Source organism: Dendrobium catenatum, unplaced genomic scaffold (assembly GCF_001605985.2).
Source record: "Dendrobium catenatum unplaced genomic scaffold, ASM160598v2 fragScaff_scaffold_134, whole genome shotgun sequence".
Taxonomy (NCBI): domain Eukaryota; kingdom Viridiplantae; phylum Streptophyta; class Magnoliopsida; order Asparagales; family Orchidaceae; genus Dendrobium; species Dendrobium catenatum.
The window spans coordinates 515,269-530,348 of NW_021318596.1; the positions used below are offsets into that span (position 1 = coordinate 515,269).

At 32.7% G+C, this 15,080-nt stretch overlaps 1 protein-coding gene across 1 annotated transcript; it reads right to left on the reverse strand.

Moving 5' to 3' along the window:
* Positions 1 to 875: 875 nt before the first annotated feature.
* On the reverse strand, positions 876 to 5,137 carry LOC110095285 (NAC domain-containing protein 100). Its single transcript, XM_020820751.2, has 3 exons — positions 4,724 to 5,137; positions 1,926 to 2,191; positions 876 to 1,302 (listed from the first exon to the last, which is right to left on the reverse strand). The coding sequence occupies exons 1-3, from the start codon at positions 4,890 to 4,892 to the stop codon at positions 943 to 945; spliced, it is 795 nt and encodes a 264-aa protein (XP_020676410.1). The 5' UTR covers positions 4,893 to 5,137; the 3' UTR covers positions 876 to 942.
* Positions 5,138 to 15,080: the final 9,943 nt, after the last annotated feature.

Sequence of the window (15,080 nt, forward strand, 5' to 3'; positions counted from 1 at the left end):
TTTAGGTTTGGACCTCAAGTTCAAGTGAGCTTAAACATTTGAAGAATTTTATAGTTCTGTCAGACTACCTAAGTAGATAATCACCCACCTTGTTAGTGCTCAATCGTCTTTGTCTAACTATTATTGCTAGCTAGGTCGTCGTTATCCAATCACTTTAGCCTGATCTCCATCACTTGATTGCCAGTTTTTGTCCATAATCGTCTGACTACCATTTCTCAATTTTCATCACCCAACTGTCATTTCCCAATTATATATGCCCATCTATTGACGTCCGATTGTCATCACTCAACCTCTACCACCTTGTGACAATCTCTTGATCCCTTTCATCCATTGGTGATACTCACATTTACCAACCGCCTTACCACGGCCATTGCTCTCCTCTACTTCCTCAATATTCTCCATCATCTTCATGGTAAATCAAACTAGCAGCTTATATTTTCTCCAATTAAGTGGAAAAGCAGGCTTCTAAAATTTTAATTACATAATGGATTATTTCAACCAGGTCAAATCTCATTATTTTTTTCGTATCTTCCTCTGCCTTTGTGTATGAATTTTTATATAAAGCTAAAACATAATTCTCACTCTATCGCTGCATCATTTTCAGCACGCAATATAACATAAAGACGAAAAAATGGAACAATTAATAACAATTTATTAAATAATGGTATCTTTCCTTCTAAAGTAAATATCTACAGTTCAAATCATTCCAAATAAACAAGTTGAATCATTAATCCCCACTCAACCAATTAAAAACACTAAAAAACAGCATAAATTTTTTCTTTCATACAACCAATTATTTGTATATAACAGCATCCAACTGCACTAATATACATTAATGCCTTAATAATGGATCTAACAATGTTGAATTAATATATATATATATATATATTATCCTTAATTTACTATATAAAAATATCATTATGTAGATACATGACATGATCATTAGAAGTAAATATTATTATCCTTTCTCTCTATAGAGAAACCTAGTTCTTCAAAGCTTACAATACCATGGCTACCATCAAGCCCCACATCCCACAAAGGCCCACATTGTTCATCAATATTACCCGTATTGCATTCCATTAAATTTTGGATGAAGCTTGAGTTATGATCATTTTCTGTGTATTTAGAAGTGGATAACGAGCACCAATTCAGTTCCTCAGAGCCTAGTGGTTGTTGCTCAGTAGCAATAAGCGAGCTTGAGTACTGAAAGGTTGGTGAGTTAGTATTATAGCCATTGCTCATAGTTTCCTTTTCTCCTTCCCCTTTTCTTTTGTGGAATACTCTGCAAAGGACCCAATCTTCCTGCGAAACATTCATGCAAGGAAGCTTAATTAAAAGAAGAAATAAATTAGAGATAAGATTCATTTATTATAATTTTGTATTATTGATTAAGGTGCAATAAAGAGAAACTTTAGTTGGAAGTGATCCATATTAGTAATTTTTGTTAATGATAACAAAGAATTAACAAAAATTACTAATATGTTTTCACTTTATTGTACATTAACTAATAATACAAAATTATAACAAATGAGCCTATATTTTATGTACATAGTTACTTTTTAAGAGACTTCTTAGTAGCATGAAGGCTAAGGAGAAACTCTTGAATGTTATCCAATTATTAATACTTTATACGACTCATCATCAAAGTGATATATTATATTAATTAAAAAATTTTTGCTTAGGACAAAATCAAATAAAACTTGACCATGTCACAAAGAACAATTATTATCTTTCATAAAAATGATGAACTTATTATGTCTCTGATTTCTATCATAATTATAATGGTGTAAATATGACTATTTTCTTTTTTATATGCAAAATAGTAAAATAAAATCATTATTTCTTAATAAGTAATCTATTATTTATTTATTTCTTTAAGTAAATATAGCAATGCAATGAGTAGTAAATCACATAATTGGACAAACCTTAGGTGGAGAATGGGGTGTCTCAAGGCGAAATTCATGCATGACCCAATTAGTCTTTAAGCCACTTGGTGCTCTACCATGGTAGAACACTAAGGTCTTTCTCATCCCAACCATGGAAAGTGTCCTTGGATTGTAGACCATTCGGTCCTTTCCTGTGGCCTTCCAGTATCCTGATCTTGTTGCTCTATTTGTTCTTAATCCTGTAGCATACTTGCGATCACGAAAGCTGAAGAAATACCACTCATTTAAACTCATCTTCGCCACCTCTGATCACCACAATAATAAAAAATGTCAAAATAACTACTTAAAAGCATCCACGATGAAAATATAAATAATTAGAATCATTATTATTATTTGAAAAACAATAAGTTTCAAATATTTAGGTATAATACAAATAATATTTATAATGAAAATGAATATTAATGATGAAATTAACTAAAAGCTTTATACCATATAAAGAAAGATACTTTGAAGGGAAATAATTATTCACCTTGATTTTGTATCACAAATTTTTTGCAATATTTATAAATACAAAATGCGAAGAAAAAGGAAAGTAAATTAATACCCGTTTAATATAAAGACTAAATTAAAAGAAACAAAAGGAAAGGCACCCATAATGAATGTCAATTTAATACCAAAACTAAATTAAAGGGAACCAAAAGAAAAGTGAATTAACACCCGTAATAAATATCAATATTATATATAAACTAAGGATCCATATATTTGGGACAACTATAACTTTTTATAAAGATAATTGTAAAGCTAATGTAAAGAAAGTAACTTTTTGAAAGCTACTGTAAAGAGTAATTCATAGCACAAAAATTTATTGAAATGAGTAGACAAACAAAAATTATAATTGTTATCTGAAAAGCAAAACGGTAAAAAAAATTGCCTCTGCAAAGCCTAAATGAAAAGTAAACAAAAGAAAACGGAATTGGCATATGTAATAAATGTCAATTTAATACACGGACTAAAAGAAAATAAATAGAAAATAATGAAATAATTGAATTATTTGCTTTCTCCAATATACAAGTGGGTGACTCATGAACTGTCAAATGACTAAACTTCGTTTGGGATGGCTTCTTTATTGCTTCTTAAAACAAATATTTAGTATAAAAATTAAAATTTTTGCACTAAAAAGCTGTTTAAAAAAAGCAATAAAAAAACTATCCCAAATAAAACCTAAGCATATGCTTTGATTTTTATTATTTGTGAGAGATGTCTTCTTAAATAGACAGTTTGGACCATTGTGATGAAAATAATGACCAGTATTATTCCTTGGGAGATTTTTTGTACTGTAAGGAAGCTGCTCTCAGTGAAATTTATATAATGCATGCATACAAAAAAGCAGTCAAATTGACCATGAAGAACATCTATATGATAAGAAACCATTCAAGAAAGTAAACAAACAAAGGCAACATTATGGTCAAGAAAGGCACATAGGAAAACCAACTTTTACTTGATTAAACCACATATATGCATTATATCTCATCATCATCCTATCAAAAATCAGAACCATTGCCTTTCTTAGGGTTGGTTTGCGACAGATTTCTTATTGTTTTTTAAATCATCTTTTTTGTACACAAAATTTTTGAACAAAAATTTTGTACTGAAAAGATGCTTTAAAAAGCAGTAAGAAAACTATTTTTTGTACTGAAAAGATGCTTTAAAAAGCAGTAAGAAAACTATCACAAACCAAACCTTAAGCTTCATTTTAGATGGCTTTCTTATTATTTTACTTTTTAGACCACAACTCCATATTCTATTTGACCATTGCTTTTAAGAAATTTATCTGCAAGAAAACTGCTCTCTAAAACAAGTTTTAAAAAAGTAATTATTTTTTTCATAATAATTTTATAACCAGCTTTATAAAAAGCTATAGACATCATAATCATATCTTTAATATATTCAATTGCACTGTTTATTTATATATATATTTTAAAGATAAATTTTGATTACTATTGTTATAATGCTATTGTGCAAAGATCCACCTAAGGAATGGAAGAAAGATAAGGGTAGAGTAATATTTGTGGTTTCTTACGTAAAAATTTGAACATTTTATGTATAAACTCAAGAAATAATTGCTTGCAGGAGGTTATTTACACAGTACGTATATAAGGAATCTATGTGATAGATCTTTGCATTAAAATTAGTGCTATACAAAGTGATCTTTAGATATAATATTAATCTCTCAGAATCAGAATATTCTGAGAGATCTAATAAATTTTAAATTATATATATAAAATCTCCCGATATCAATTATTTTTAAGATAACCTTGATTTTGACACGCATAGAAATAAGCAGATTTTTTTTGTTATTTAAATGTTGAAATAAAATATAATATGAAAGAAATTATTTTTAAATCTTGTTAATAAATTTTATTTCTTTTATCAATTAAGTTAGGTAAAACTCACATATAAGCAGTAATTTCATTAATTCTTCTTCAATTAATCATATGTAATAGTATGGATATGGGCACCTTCATGATTAATTAAAGCTGCTCTTCACCATGATTATTGTCAGGAGTTCCTCAAATATTTTATTTTTCATATATATAATACTAAACGAGTAAATTAATGGCTTAAAAAAATATTAATTCTATATATTTGAGAACTATTATGTACAAAGAATTACTTCTAAGCTGTCCGAGCGATATTCAAGCGATTAATACCATTAAAATGGAAGAGAAGCAGGGAAAAAGAAAAAGAAATAGAAATTGAGAGAAGAGAAGATGATGAAGAATATGGACATCGATTTGAATGAAAGCTAGAGCGAATGTACTGTCAACAGAACTTACCAGGTAGCTCCCATGGCTCAAGTCTGTGCAAATCAACTTCCACCAACGTTCCCTGAGAAGCGCTTTCATTTGCCACCTTCTTTTGAAGATAATGGCAGATCAACTCTTCATCGCTGGGATAGAACCTGAAACCTGGAGGGAGAGTAGACTCTACCTCTCTTAATCCCATATCTAATTATATGAAGAGAAAGAGAGAGAGAGAGAGAGAGAGAGAGAGAGAGAGAGAGAGAGAGAGAGAGAGAGAGAGAGAGAGAGAGATGAAGTTGTGGAGTTGAAACTTAAGCTGAGAAATCCAGGCTTCAGTACAAAAGTTGTTTGTGAACTGTTTGAAAGGATGAGCACTAATATGCGTATATATAGGAGGAGAAAAACCAAGAAAGCTGTCTAGTTAGGCAGTAGTGTTTAGTGTTTACAATCCCGGCAAGACATGCTAGCTAGCTAGAGCAGTAGAGCTCATTAATTATAAACTTCATATTTTTGGGTAAAGATAATTTTATTTTAACTAAGGTGTTATTTGGAACGGTTTTATTTCTGCTTCATAAAACATCTTTTTAATACAAAAATTAAAATTTTTATACTAAAAAATTGCTTTAACAAGCATTAAGAAAATCATCCCGAAGCCTTTCTAGATTTAAACAAGTAAATAATCCTAAGAAGAAGACAGAAGATGGGCAGGATCACAAGTAACCTTCAAATCATTTGGCTATTTGTTGAGGGAAAACCATTAGAAAAAGGAACGGAATCTAAAAATTTCTTATTAGTTAAAATATTTTTTTCTAAGTCTAAAAAACTAAATGGCCCTTAGAAGAAGACAGAAGAAGGGCAGGGTCACAAGTAACCTTCACATTGGTAGAAAGCTGACCTCACGCTTTCACGTTTTCTTGTGAAACACAAAGGCAGGGAGCTTCAAGACATTTTAGTTTGTTATTCATACATGTATGTTTAGATTTCATACTTGTCATCATAAAAGTTGGTAACAAGCTGGCAACCTAATATAGTTGGTAAGATTGAAATGGTTTGAATGACGCAGCTCATCCTGGTCTGTTGGTTGAGAGCTTTGGCTATATATCAACCAAGAGGTCTAGAGTTCGAGGCTTGCATTTGTGATGTGTGTATGAGCTTGCCTTCATTGGCTTCAATGTCCAACACCGTTGCTTTTTCTCTTTGTAGTATCGAGTTTAATTTTTATTATTATTATTTTGTTCTTTAGTTTAGAAAATTTTTGTGTAATACAAATGAGTGTGGCTTTATTTTTTCTACCTCCTTGAATAGTTTTTTTCTAGTTTGCTCTCTACAACTCTTCAATGTTGTACTCCTGATTTTCTTTATCGTGTTATAGAAGGTCTGCTTAACAGCACATGCTCCCTTTTTTTTTTGGTTAAAGCCCACTCATGGGGCCTACGCGTTAAAATTCAAAAATACTGTTACAAGGTCCTTAAAAGGAACCTCTAGCTCACTACTGCTCGAAAGAGCTACAGTCAAAAAAGAAAATTCAAAACCTATGAGCCAGTGATTCCTTTCTCTACGATTACAAAAGGAGATTAAAAATAAAGAAGGTCTGTGAGTCAACAGAACCCAAAAAAGGAAGCTCATAATGATGGCATTCAACTCAGTCTTCCTGCAAAAAAACAAGAACAAAGCCCACAAAATTCTAAGGACCAAAAGAAAATTACCTTGCAAGCAGTAAAGATTGCACCACGAAAGATGTAGAAATTCCCAAAAATCCTTGCGGTCAATGAAGCTCCGTGAAGTAATCCTGCAAGGAAATCTCAGAAAAAGCGAATTAGATAAATCGATACGAATTATGCAATTATAACCAAAGAGGTGGTTCCAGTCATTAAGCCTAATAATGAAAACAAGATAAAACTTTCCGATGGCCGCCAAAATATAAGAAAAAGCCCTGCAGCCATAATAATCTCCAGGCGATATATCCTTCAGAGCAACCATAATGTTATGCATAACAAAACCATAAAATATCATAGTAAACGAATCCTTCAGAGCAACCAAAATGTTATGCATATCAAAACCATAAAAGTTCATAGTAATCGGAGCAGAAACAATAATAATAGATAGAAAAGGCCCTTCCAGCACACAGAAGACCAAATTAAAGCAAGTCACAGATCAGCTAAGACCAACGACAGAATAACAAGTATAGTAAAAAAAAAACAGAACACAAGGGTCCTACCAGCACACTGGTCACCAACACAGAACTCTAGCCCAGGCAACGCCAAAGACCTGGACCCATCTAAGAAGACAACTAAGAACATCTCCAACACAATGACAGAAAAACAAAAAATGCCAGAAAAATATAAAAAACTGTAGTGATAAAAAGACAGACAACCCGGATTAGACCAAACTTGCAGCACATAAACCAAAACAGCACATGCTCCCTTCAATGGATGCATCTTCATCCTCTTCACTAAACGAAGAAATGACAGCCCTCAGTATTAATGTTCCTACAATAACCTCCTCCCTCAAGTTCTTGGCATGAAAAACATTGTGACAACCAAGCTCTGCAACGATAGCTACAACTAGTGGAATATCAAATTACCAAAATATTAAGTACTGCCAATGAGTAATGAGTGGCTTTGTTGTTTGCACAGCTCAAATTTTTTGTTGGGAAGCAAATTATGCAATGAAACAAGTTAGAAAAGAAAACAATGAAAATAAACAACATGATTAATGTGAAAAAAATTGAAATTAAGAAACAACTACAAAGTCACACTACACCAAGAAGTTTACTATGAAATTTTTGGGAGAAAGTATACGATATCTTCCTCACACTCTTTCTTTATCTCTATTTGTTGATCTCATTTTTTATCTCATGCAAGAATTTCAAGCTCATGTCCCTTAATATGATGTGTCCAAAGCATGGGTGAGTACTAGTCTTCTTGACCAAGTTGACCGGTCAAGATGGTCAAACTTATTTTAAAATTCCAAAATATTCAAAAAAATCAAAGTTGGTCAAATCTCATGCATGTATGCCACAAGGCTTCTAAGGACCCTCATCATCTATTCTAGTCACCTTGATCAAATTTGACTAGTTGAAGTGGTCAAATCAAAAATATCCAAAATATCAAATTTAGTCAAATGTATCAAGTTCAATCTCTCCAACCCATACCAACCCTTGGAGTTGATCTAAACCCACTCTAGAACCTTCCTGGAGCTTTTCAAACTCAAGCTTAACCCTTGGTACAATCCAAACCTAACCCAATGATCCCCCCTTCATGAAATGCCAAAATGGGCTTCCACAAAGGGTTGTCCTTACCCAACCAAAGCTATCCACCTAGCCTCATGAGACACTTGGTAAACATCTAAAGAAATAGCTCCAAGCCATCCCAACTCTCCATGAAAACCTATGAGGAAAAACAGTCAAAACCCTCATAACACACACAACACTCAAAAGCTCTCCATGCAAGTAACCTCTAATTGATGAAGCTTTCTTCTTCCCTTCCTCACTCTTTCCCACCATTAAAAGTGTAAAGAAGAAAGATCTAAGGAGATCATATAGGAGATTTTCTTTGAAGAAATCATAACTTTTGATCTAAGCATTTTTAAAAGGAGAGTTATTAGAGAAGTTGTTCATCACGTTCTTACGAAGAAAATGAGCCCAAAAATAAGCCATTTTGAAAACCATATAGAGGTATATTGTAACTTCTAGTTAAAAACTTTGATTGTGAATAACTTTTAAAATATATCATAAAAGGCCCCCAAAATCAAGGTATAAGAAGTTCATAAGGTCATAAATTTTACCTAAGAATTTAATTAAGTTTGGCCAAGTTGATAACCCACAACAAGTAAAATAAATTTCTTTAAGAAAATTGTTCTAAAGGAAGAAGACGAAATTTAGATTGTCCATCTTTGATTAAATAGTCCAGATTTTGCTAAAAAGCTGATCTGTCTAACCCATTGCATGGGATCCTGCCCACAGATCCATGCAACACTAACGTGGATAAGTGAACAACCCATATTCGACACATAGTAGCCATCGCCCGCGGCCCTAGTCCTACCTCTAATTGCCATTACCTAAAATTTAACAAAAAATATAATTAAAAAATGTCCAGAATTTCAAAAAATCATAAAAAATTCAATTTAGGGCCAAATTTAATGATCTTGTGCTTTATGAAAAAGGAATGATGAGACCTAGTTTTTTAAAAGTAAAATTAAATATTTTGATAGATATATGGAGAGTAATGTATATTTAAATTTATGAGGAATTTTACAAATTACTCCCCAATCAAGCTCGTATTGGGCTCAAATTTGGACATAACAAACTGTGGGATGGTTAGGGTTTAGGTCGTTGCTTGTGGTTCGCCACCGCCATTCATGTCATTCATCGTCTCGTCGTGCTATAGCCATCAGTTGCCATTCACTACCTTGTCATGGTGTATCCATCTGCTATCTCATCTCTAATTCCTTGGTATCTTGATAAGTTTTCACCATTTTATTTTATGATAGAAATGTACCCCTCAAATTAACTTAAGGGATAAGATGACTGTAGGACATGTAATGCTTTATGGCATAGAATGTTGGCCATTAAAATAGAAGCATAAAATAAATTTAAGTCTTCTAGAGATAAAGATGATCAGGTGGATGAGTGGCTTTACTCTTAGGTATATAATGAGAAAAGTACATATATATGTAAAGTTTAGACTAGCTCCAATGATAGTTATGATTAGAAATAGTCACCTTAGATGATTTGGTCACATAAAAAATCTGCCTTATGATGACCATATTATGAGAGTTTGACTCTTAGAATGACACAATAGAGAAAAATGAGTCATGCATGCTGTTGACCCTACATATGGATAAAGGCCTATTGTTGTTATTATTATTATTATAAATGATAGATTTCTATATGAAAGCTCCATGTCAATGCCATTAATGCCAAGAAAAATGAGTACTCTAAGTCGATTTATAAATCATTTTTAATTCTATCAATGCATACTCTAGGTCGATTTACAAATCTTATGAATTATATACATGTGTAGGTTAAAATGTACCCTTCTAATAACTTCATATTATGTATATGTAGGAAGAATTCTTCATATTATGGATATTATGAATAAAAGAAGTTAGATGTATAACATTTGACGCAAAAATGAAAGTTATTAACAAATGAGTTTATTAATAGGGTGATTTTTTTTCATCCACACAGCCTATCAATTGCCGAGTTTTCTCTTAGATGGAAAGTTTCATTGCTCGTATTCTAAACATAAAAATTAAGTGCACCTCACTATAGATGAGCTAATTTTTGATTTATATCACAGAGGATTCATGCAAGAATATTGGTATTGAACTTCTTATGATGAGTACGAGTCATATTTTGATTATCAATGCCCGTTTATAAGTTCTAATATACTTGGTCGTAAGTGATAGGTGGAATGTAGAAAGAATGGGTATATAGATTAAGCTCTCAAGCCTATGATATGAGGGGTAGACCTTTGGTGGTTCCAACTTCTTAGTAGAAACTCAGGATACTTTGTACAGTCAATAGGTGTCTACCCTAACAACAGAGCTAGATTAAGTCCGAAAATCACAAGTTAACATGTAAATATATATGCATATGCGACAAAGTCAGATATTTGAGGAGTTGTAGAGAAAGTGGAAGCAATTCAGTGAAAAGCAGTTGTCATCGGTAGAGGAGAAGAATGAAAAAAATGATTCTAATTAGACTTTTTTTAATTATTGCTAGATATTTTATTACTATGTGTTTGTACAATTTATGATCTTTTTTTTTTGTTATGTATTGAACATGATGTTTATTTTCAGAACAATTTGATAATTACATAATATATTTTTTGATTGGATGTCTTGTTCACATAGCATTAGTAATTCTATACAAAGTTGAAATATATATATATTGCAGGATTGTTGTGTTATTGAATATTTAAGAGGAAGGGTATTTTTTTAATTTTTGGTACAAATTTTAGACTAATAATTCACTGATAACTACGATACGATGAATTATTATAATATTTTTTATGGTACCTTTCCAATGAAAATTCCAACATATATTTTATTGGTGATACCATTACAAGAAAATTTGTAATTACCGTTGGACTTTCTGGCAGACATGCATGTACTAGAAAAAGCGGCAGAGTAATTGTCAGATTATACACTAGTAACTTCACGGTGGAATTACCGATTTAAATTCCACTATGATGGTACTAACGTATATTCTGTTGATTTTTTTGCTAGTATATTTTATATCCCGGCATAATTTCCATCAGAAATTACCTGCGGAATCACCGGCATAAGTTTTGCATGCCTACTTAAACTCAAAGAAAAATTTCCCGTGTATTATCTGCTAATAGCATTATCGGTGGAGAATCCGCCGGAACATTTGACGGAAAGAGCACTATTTCGACAGCTTCATGATCTTTCTTCTCATTTATTTCCCTCTTTGTTTTAGTTTGCTCCACTCGCGTCTGAGACCTACCTCGAATGCCACTGCCATTGCGACCATTCCCTCACTGACGTTTGCCGCCGACCTTGCCCCTATTCACCGCTGTCCGTTTATGAAGTTTACAGATCCCTTCCATCTTTTGCCGAAGTTCGCCACCTTCGTTCCATCTATTACTGAAGTTTATCGGTATTATCTTTTTGCTTGGTGTATGCATTTTATTGATGATATTATTCTTGTGATGCATTTAGAGAGGGATTTGATATTTATTTTTGTAGTTAAGATTAATATCTTTTTGCTTTAGTTATGGATGTTCTCACTAGACATTTGCTTGCTTTAGTTATGGATGTTCTCACTAGACATTTGCAAGAGAATGTACCTTGGTGTATGATATTCTTCTTGTTGATAAGACTAGAGAAGGAGTTAAGGTAAACTTGAATTATGTAGATCAACCTTATAGTCTATAGGTTTTCACATGAGTAGATCTAAAACTTAATATATGGAGTGTAATTTTAGTGCGTAGTAATAGACCTAGTTGAGGGATTGTGACTTTGGGCGATAAACTCATTAATAAAAGTACATGTTTTTTTTTATATATTTGATATATTTATGGTGAAATAGATGGGGATATTATGAGTAGAATTCAAGTTGGATGGTTGAAGCAAAAGAATGCATTGGGCTTGTTGTGTGATAGAAAAGTCTCCCTCAAACTTAAGAGAAAATGATATAAGAAGTAGGGGAGACCTGCAATACTTTATGGTGTAAAATATTGGCCATTAAAAAAGAAGCATAACATTAAGTTAAGTGTTGCAGAGATGTGGATGCTTAGGTGGATGAGTAGATTTACCCTTATAGACAGGATACGAAATGAACATATATGTGAAAAGGTTGGAGTAGATCAAGTGGAAGAGAAGATTAGAGAGAGTCACCTTAGATGGTTTGGTCACTTAAAACAAAGGCCTTCCAAACAAACTATGACTCTTTGTATTTCTCCTAAATAGAGTCTGACAGATTTTTCATTGAGAGGGGACATATATGAAATTAAAATCTATCTATTTTCCTTCAATAAATGTTACAATAATATCTAATATATTCATATTATATACATGTTGTATTGTTGAAATCATTTTCATAAGCTGGAATGTTATTTTTTGTTTATGCTATAGGTTTATGATAGATATTCCGTCGGAAAAGCCGCCAGCAATATGATATAATGAAAATGGAGTGGTATTTCTGGCATGCTTTTATGTTGGTGTTTTCGATGGATAAGCCAATGATCCTATCCGTCGATAGTAGTGCGGCGGATCAGGGCGGCGAATTATCCAATGGTACTTCCAGCATAACTTTTTCATCGGAAATATCGGGGATTAAACGCCGGAATCCATCAAAGAAAGTCGACGTATAAACATCATTTTTTTCCACTGAAATTGCGATAGAAACACTGCGAAAAATTTTTCGCATGAATTGTGCCGGAAAAATTATTCTCGATTTAGATTTTTCGATGCGCGAATTACCATTGAATGGATTTTTGCCAGTAATTCGCCGAAAAATACAAATTTTTGACAAATTTTCATTGTTACCGACAGATTTATTCCGCCGATAACAAGCCATTTTCCTGCAGTGTACTTGCTGGTTATCTCGTCGGAAATAGTCGGTGGCCTGACCAGATGATTGTATGATCATTGAGTGTGTTGCATAGCCCATTGAGCCTATCTCCTTCATATTAGAAGAACCCACGAATCCCTCTAAGCTCCAAACCAAGAAGAGAATAAAATAACGTTCATAATTGATAGTGTTCTTAGGTTGAGGCCTAAGAAATAATTAACCACTAGCTTGCACCTATGAGAACTAACAACAATATCAAATAAACTTCATTCGAGCTGGTGTATTGAATGAGGGAAATCTCATGACTATTGAATTATATATATCATTATCAACCAAAATGTGTAGGCAAAAGCCTCTATTTTCTATGGATAATCATATGTATGATCCTATCTAGTCCTACATTGGTGTGTTTGCGTTGAGTGTAGAGGTCTGCGACCGTTTTGTCCTACAATATAGTGTGATCGTATCTTTTGCATTTTAACCCCCGCAAGCACTTCCCTTTCTTTTGGAGATCTACACTCTGCATTTCTCTCATTGTTTTACCTCAAAAATGATAATGAGCAACACTTCTACTAAACAAAGAGATACAACTCTTCAAGTTAAACATGAAAAACGAGAAAGAAAAATCTCTCCTTAATCTTTTGAATTTTGATAAAAAAAATATTTTTTGGGAGAATGAACTCGGCATCTCTCCTCCTGAAAATAATGAATTAATTGCTTCAAAAGAACTTTTTTTTTTTAAAATAATTATCAATTCTGAATACGAGGTGCATGTATCCCGTCAAGCTCATACAAATCCGAGTGTTTCGTTGAAATGTGACAGCTGAATAATGACTGTGAGAGGTCATCGCATCCTTTTTTTTTGGTAGTAGTAATTTGACTGATCGTCTGGCTTTATTTTAAGGAAAAAAATTAATCATAATATTTAATTTAATTTTTATAAAACAATTTTTGAAAAATTAATACAAATTAAAAAAAAATAATATTATGATTTTTATTATGTTGATTTTATTTACATATTTTAAATTTTATTTTATTATATATTTTACCGAAAATGGTTTTATTATTTTAAATTATCTATATATCAAAATCATATAGTTTTACATCTTTTAAATATATTAATTTTTGTTGAGAAAGTTGTAGGCTGATTTAATTTGAATATTTTTTATGTGGCTTTTTTGCTGTATGTGGAGAGCACATTATGGCAAATTATAGATTTTGCTGAATTCAAATTAGTATTTTTGCATAATGATTCATTAAATTGATTATATGAAGATTGATTTCTAAAAATGAAATGTTTTTTTACTTCAACTCTTATAAGGAAATTTCAATAAATGTGAAGAAATTTAACGAGTATTAAATATTTGATTTTTTAACTACTACATACAAACTGATTTTATATGAAGTAATATTCATTCTTCTTTTTGATCTGGAATGAGTCGGATAATGAACCGACTAGATTTTACAAAATTATGTTCAAGCAAAAGCTCGAAGTTAGAGTGAGTTTCAGACAATATAGTTAATGAAGGGGTGTCAATATTTGACACGACCTGAAAATTTGACTCGAATCTGATCAAAATATTCTGGGTTAGGGTCAACCCGATTGTGAAACAGGTCCGATTCGGGTTCAATAAACCGACCCATTTCAAAAATCGGGTTAGGTTCATGTTGACTTGTAAACTCGGGAATGACCCAAAATTATTGTGCTGACCACTCTGCCCATGTCTAATGCTCGCGCTGACCAATCTGCCCGCCATCGCGTCCAAGTTGACCTAATCCGCCCGGCATCACATTGAGTATGTTTGCCGGTGTCGCGTCATTTGCTAGCGTCATATATAGTCTGCCTGCATCGTCTGCCTACATTGTCGTCCACCCGCCAACTTGTCGTCTAGTCCTGCAAGCCCGTTGCCTCGTCGAGTGCCCATCATCGTTGCCATCTCGGCTCACCCAATTCGCTGTTGACTCCCCTGATCAGTATGTCCGCTAGCAACCTGTGCAAGTCAAGTTTGGGTTGAAAAGAACTGGCCCCTATGTAAAAAATGGGTCAAATTTGAATTGGGTCAACTAGTGTCGGGTCAGTTCTGGATTGGTCCCAAACCCGACTCGTGACCCGATTTGACAACTCTTGACTTATGTTTTGTTTGTTAGACTGCAATTATAATTCTATTGGGTGCACAACTCTCCTTTATTTGTTGTTTGTTAGTTGAGAGATTTGGCTACCAACCAATATGTATTCGGTTCAAGGCTTTTATATGTGATGTGCATGTGAGTTTGTCTTTAATTGACTCAAAAGGAAAAAAGAAAAAAAAAATCATACTGCTTCCATTGCTTTGAAAAGCCAAGAAA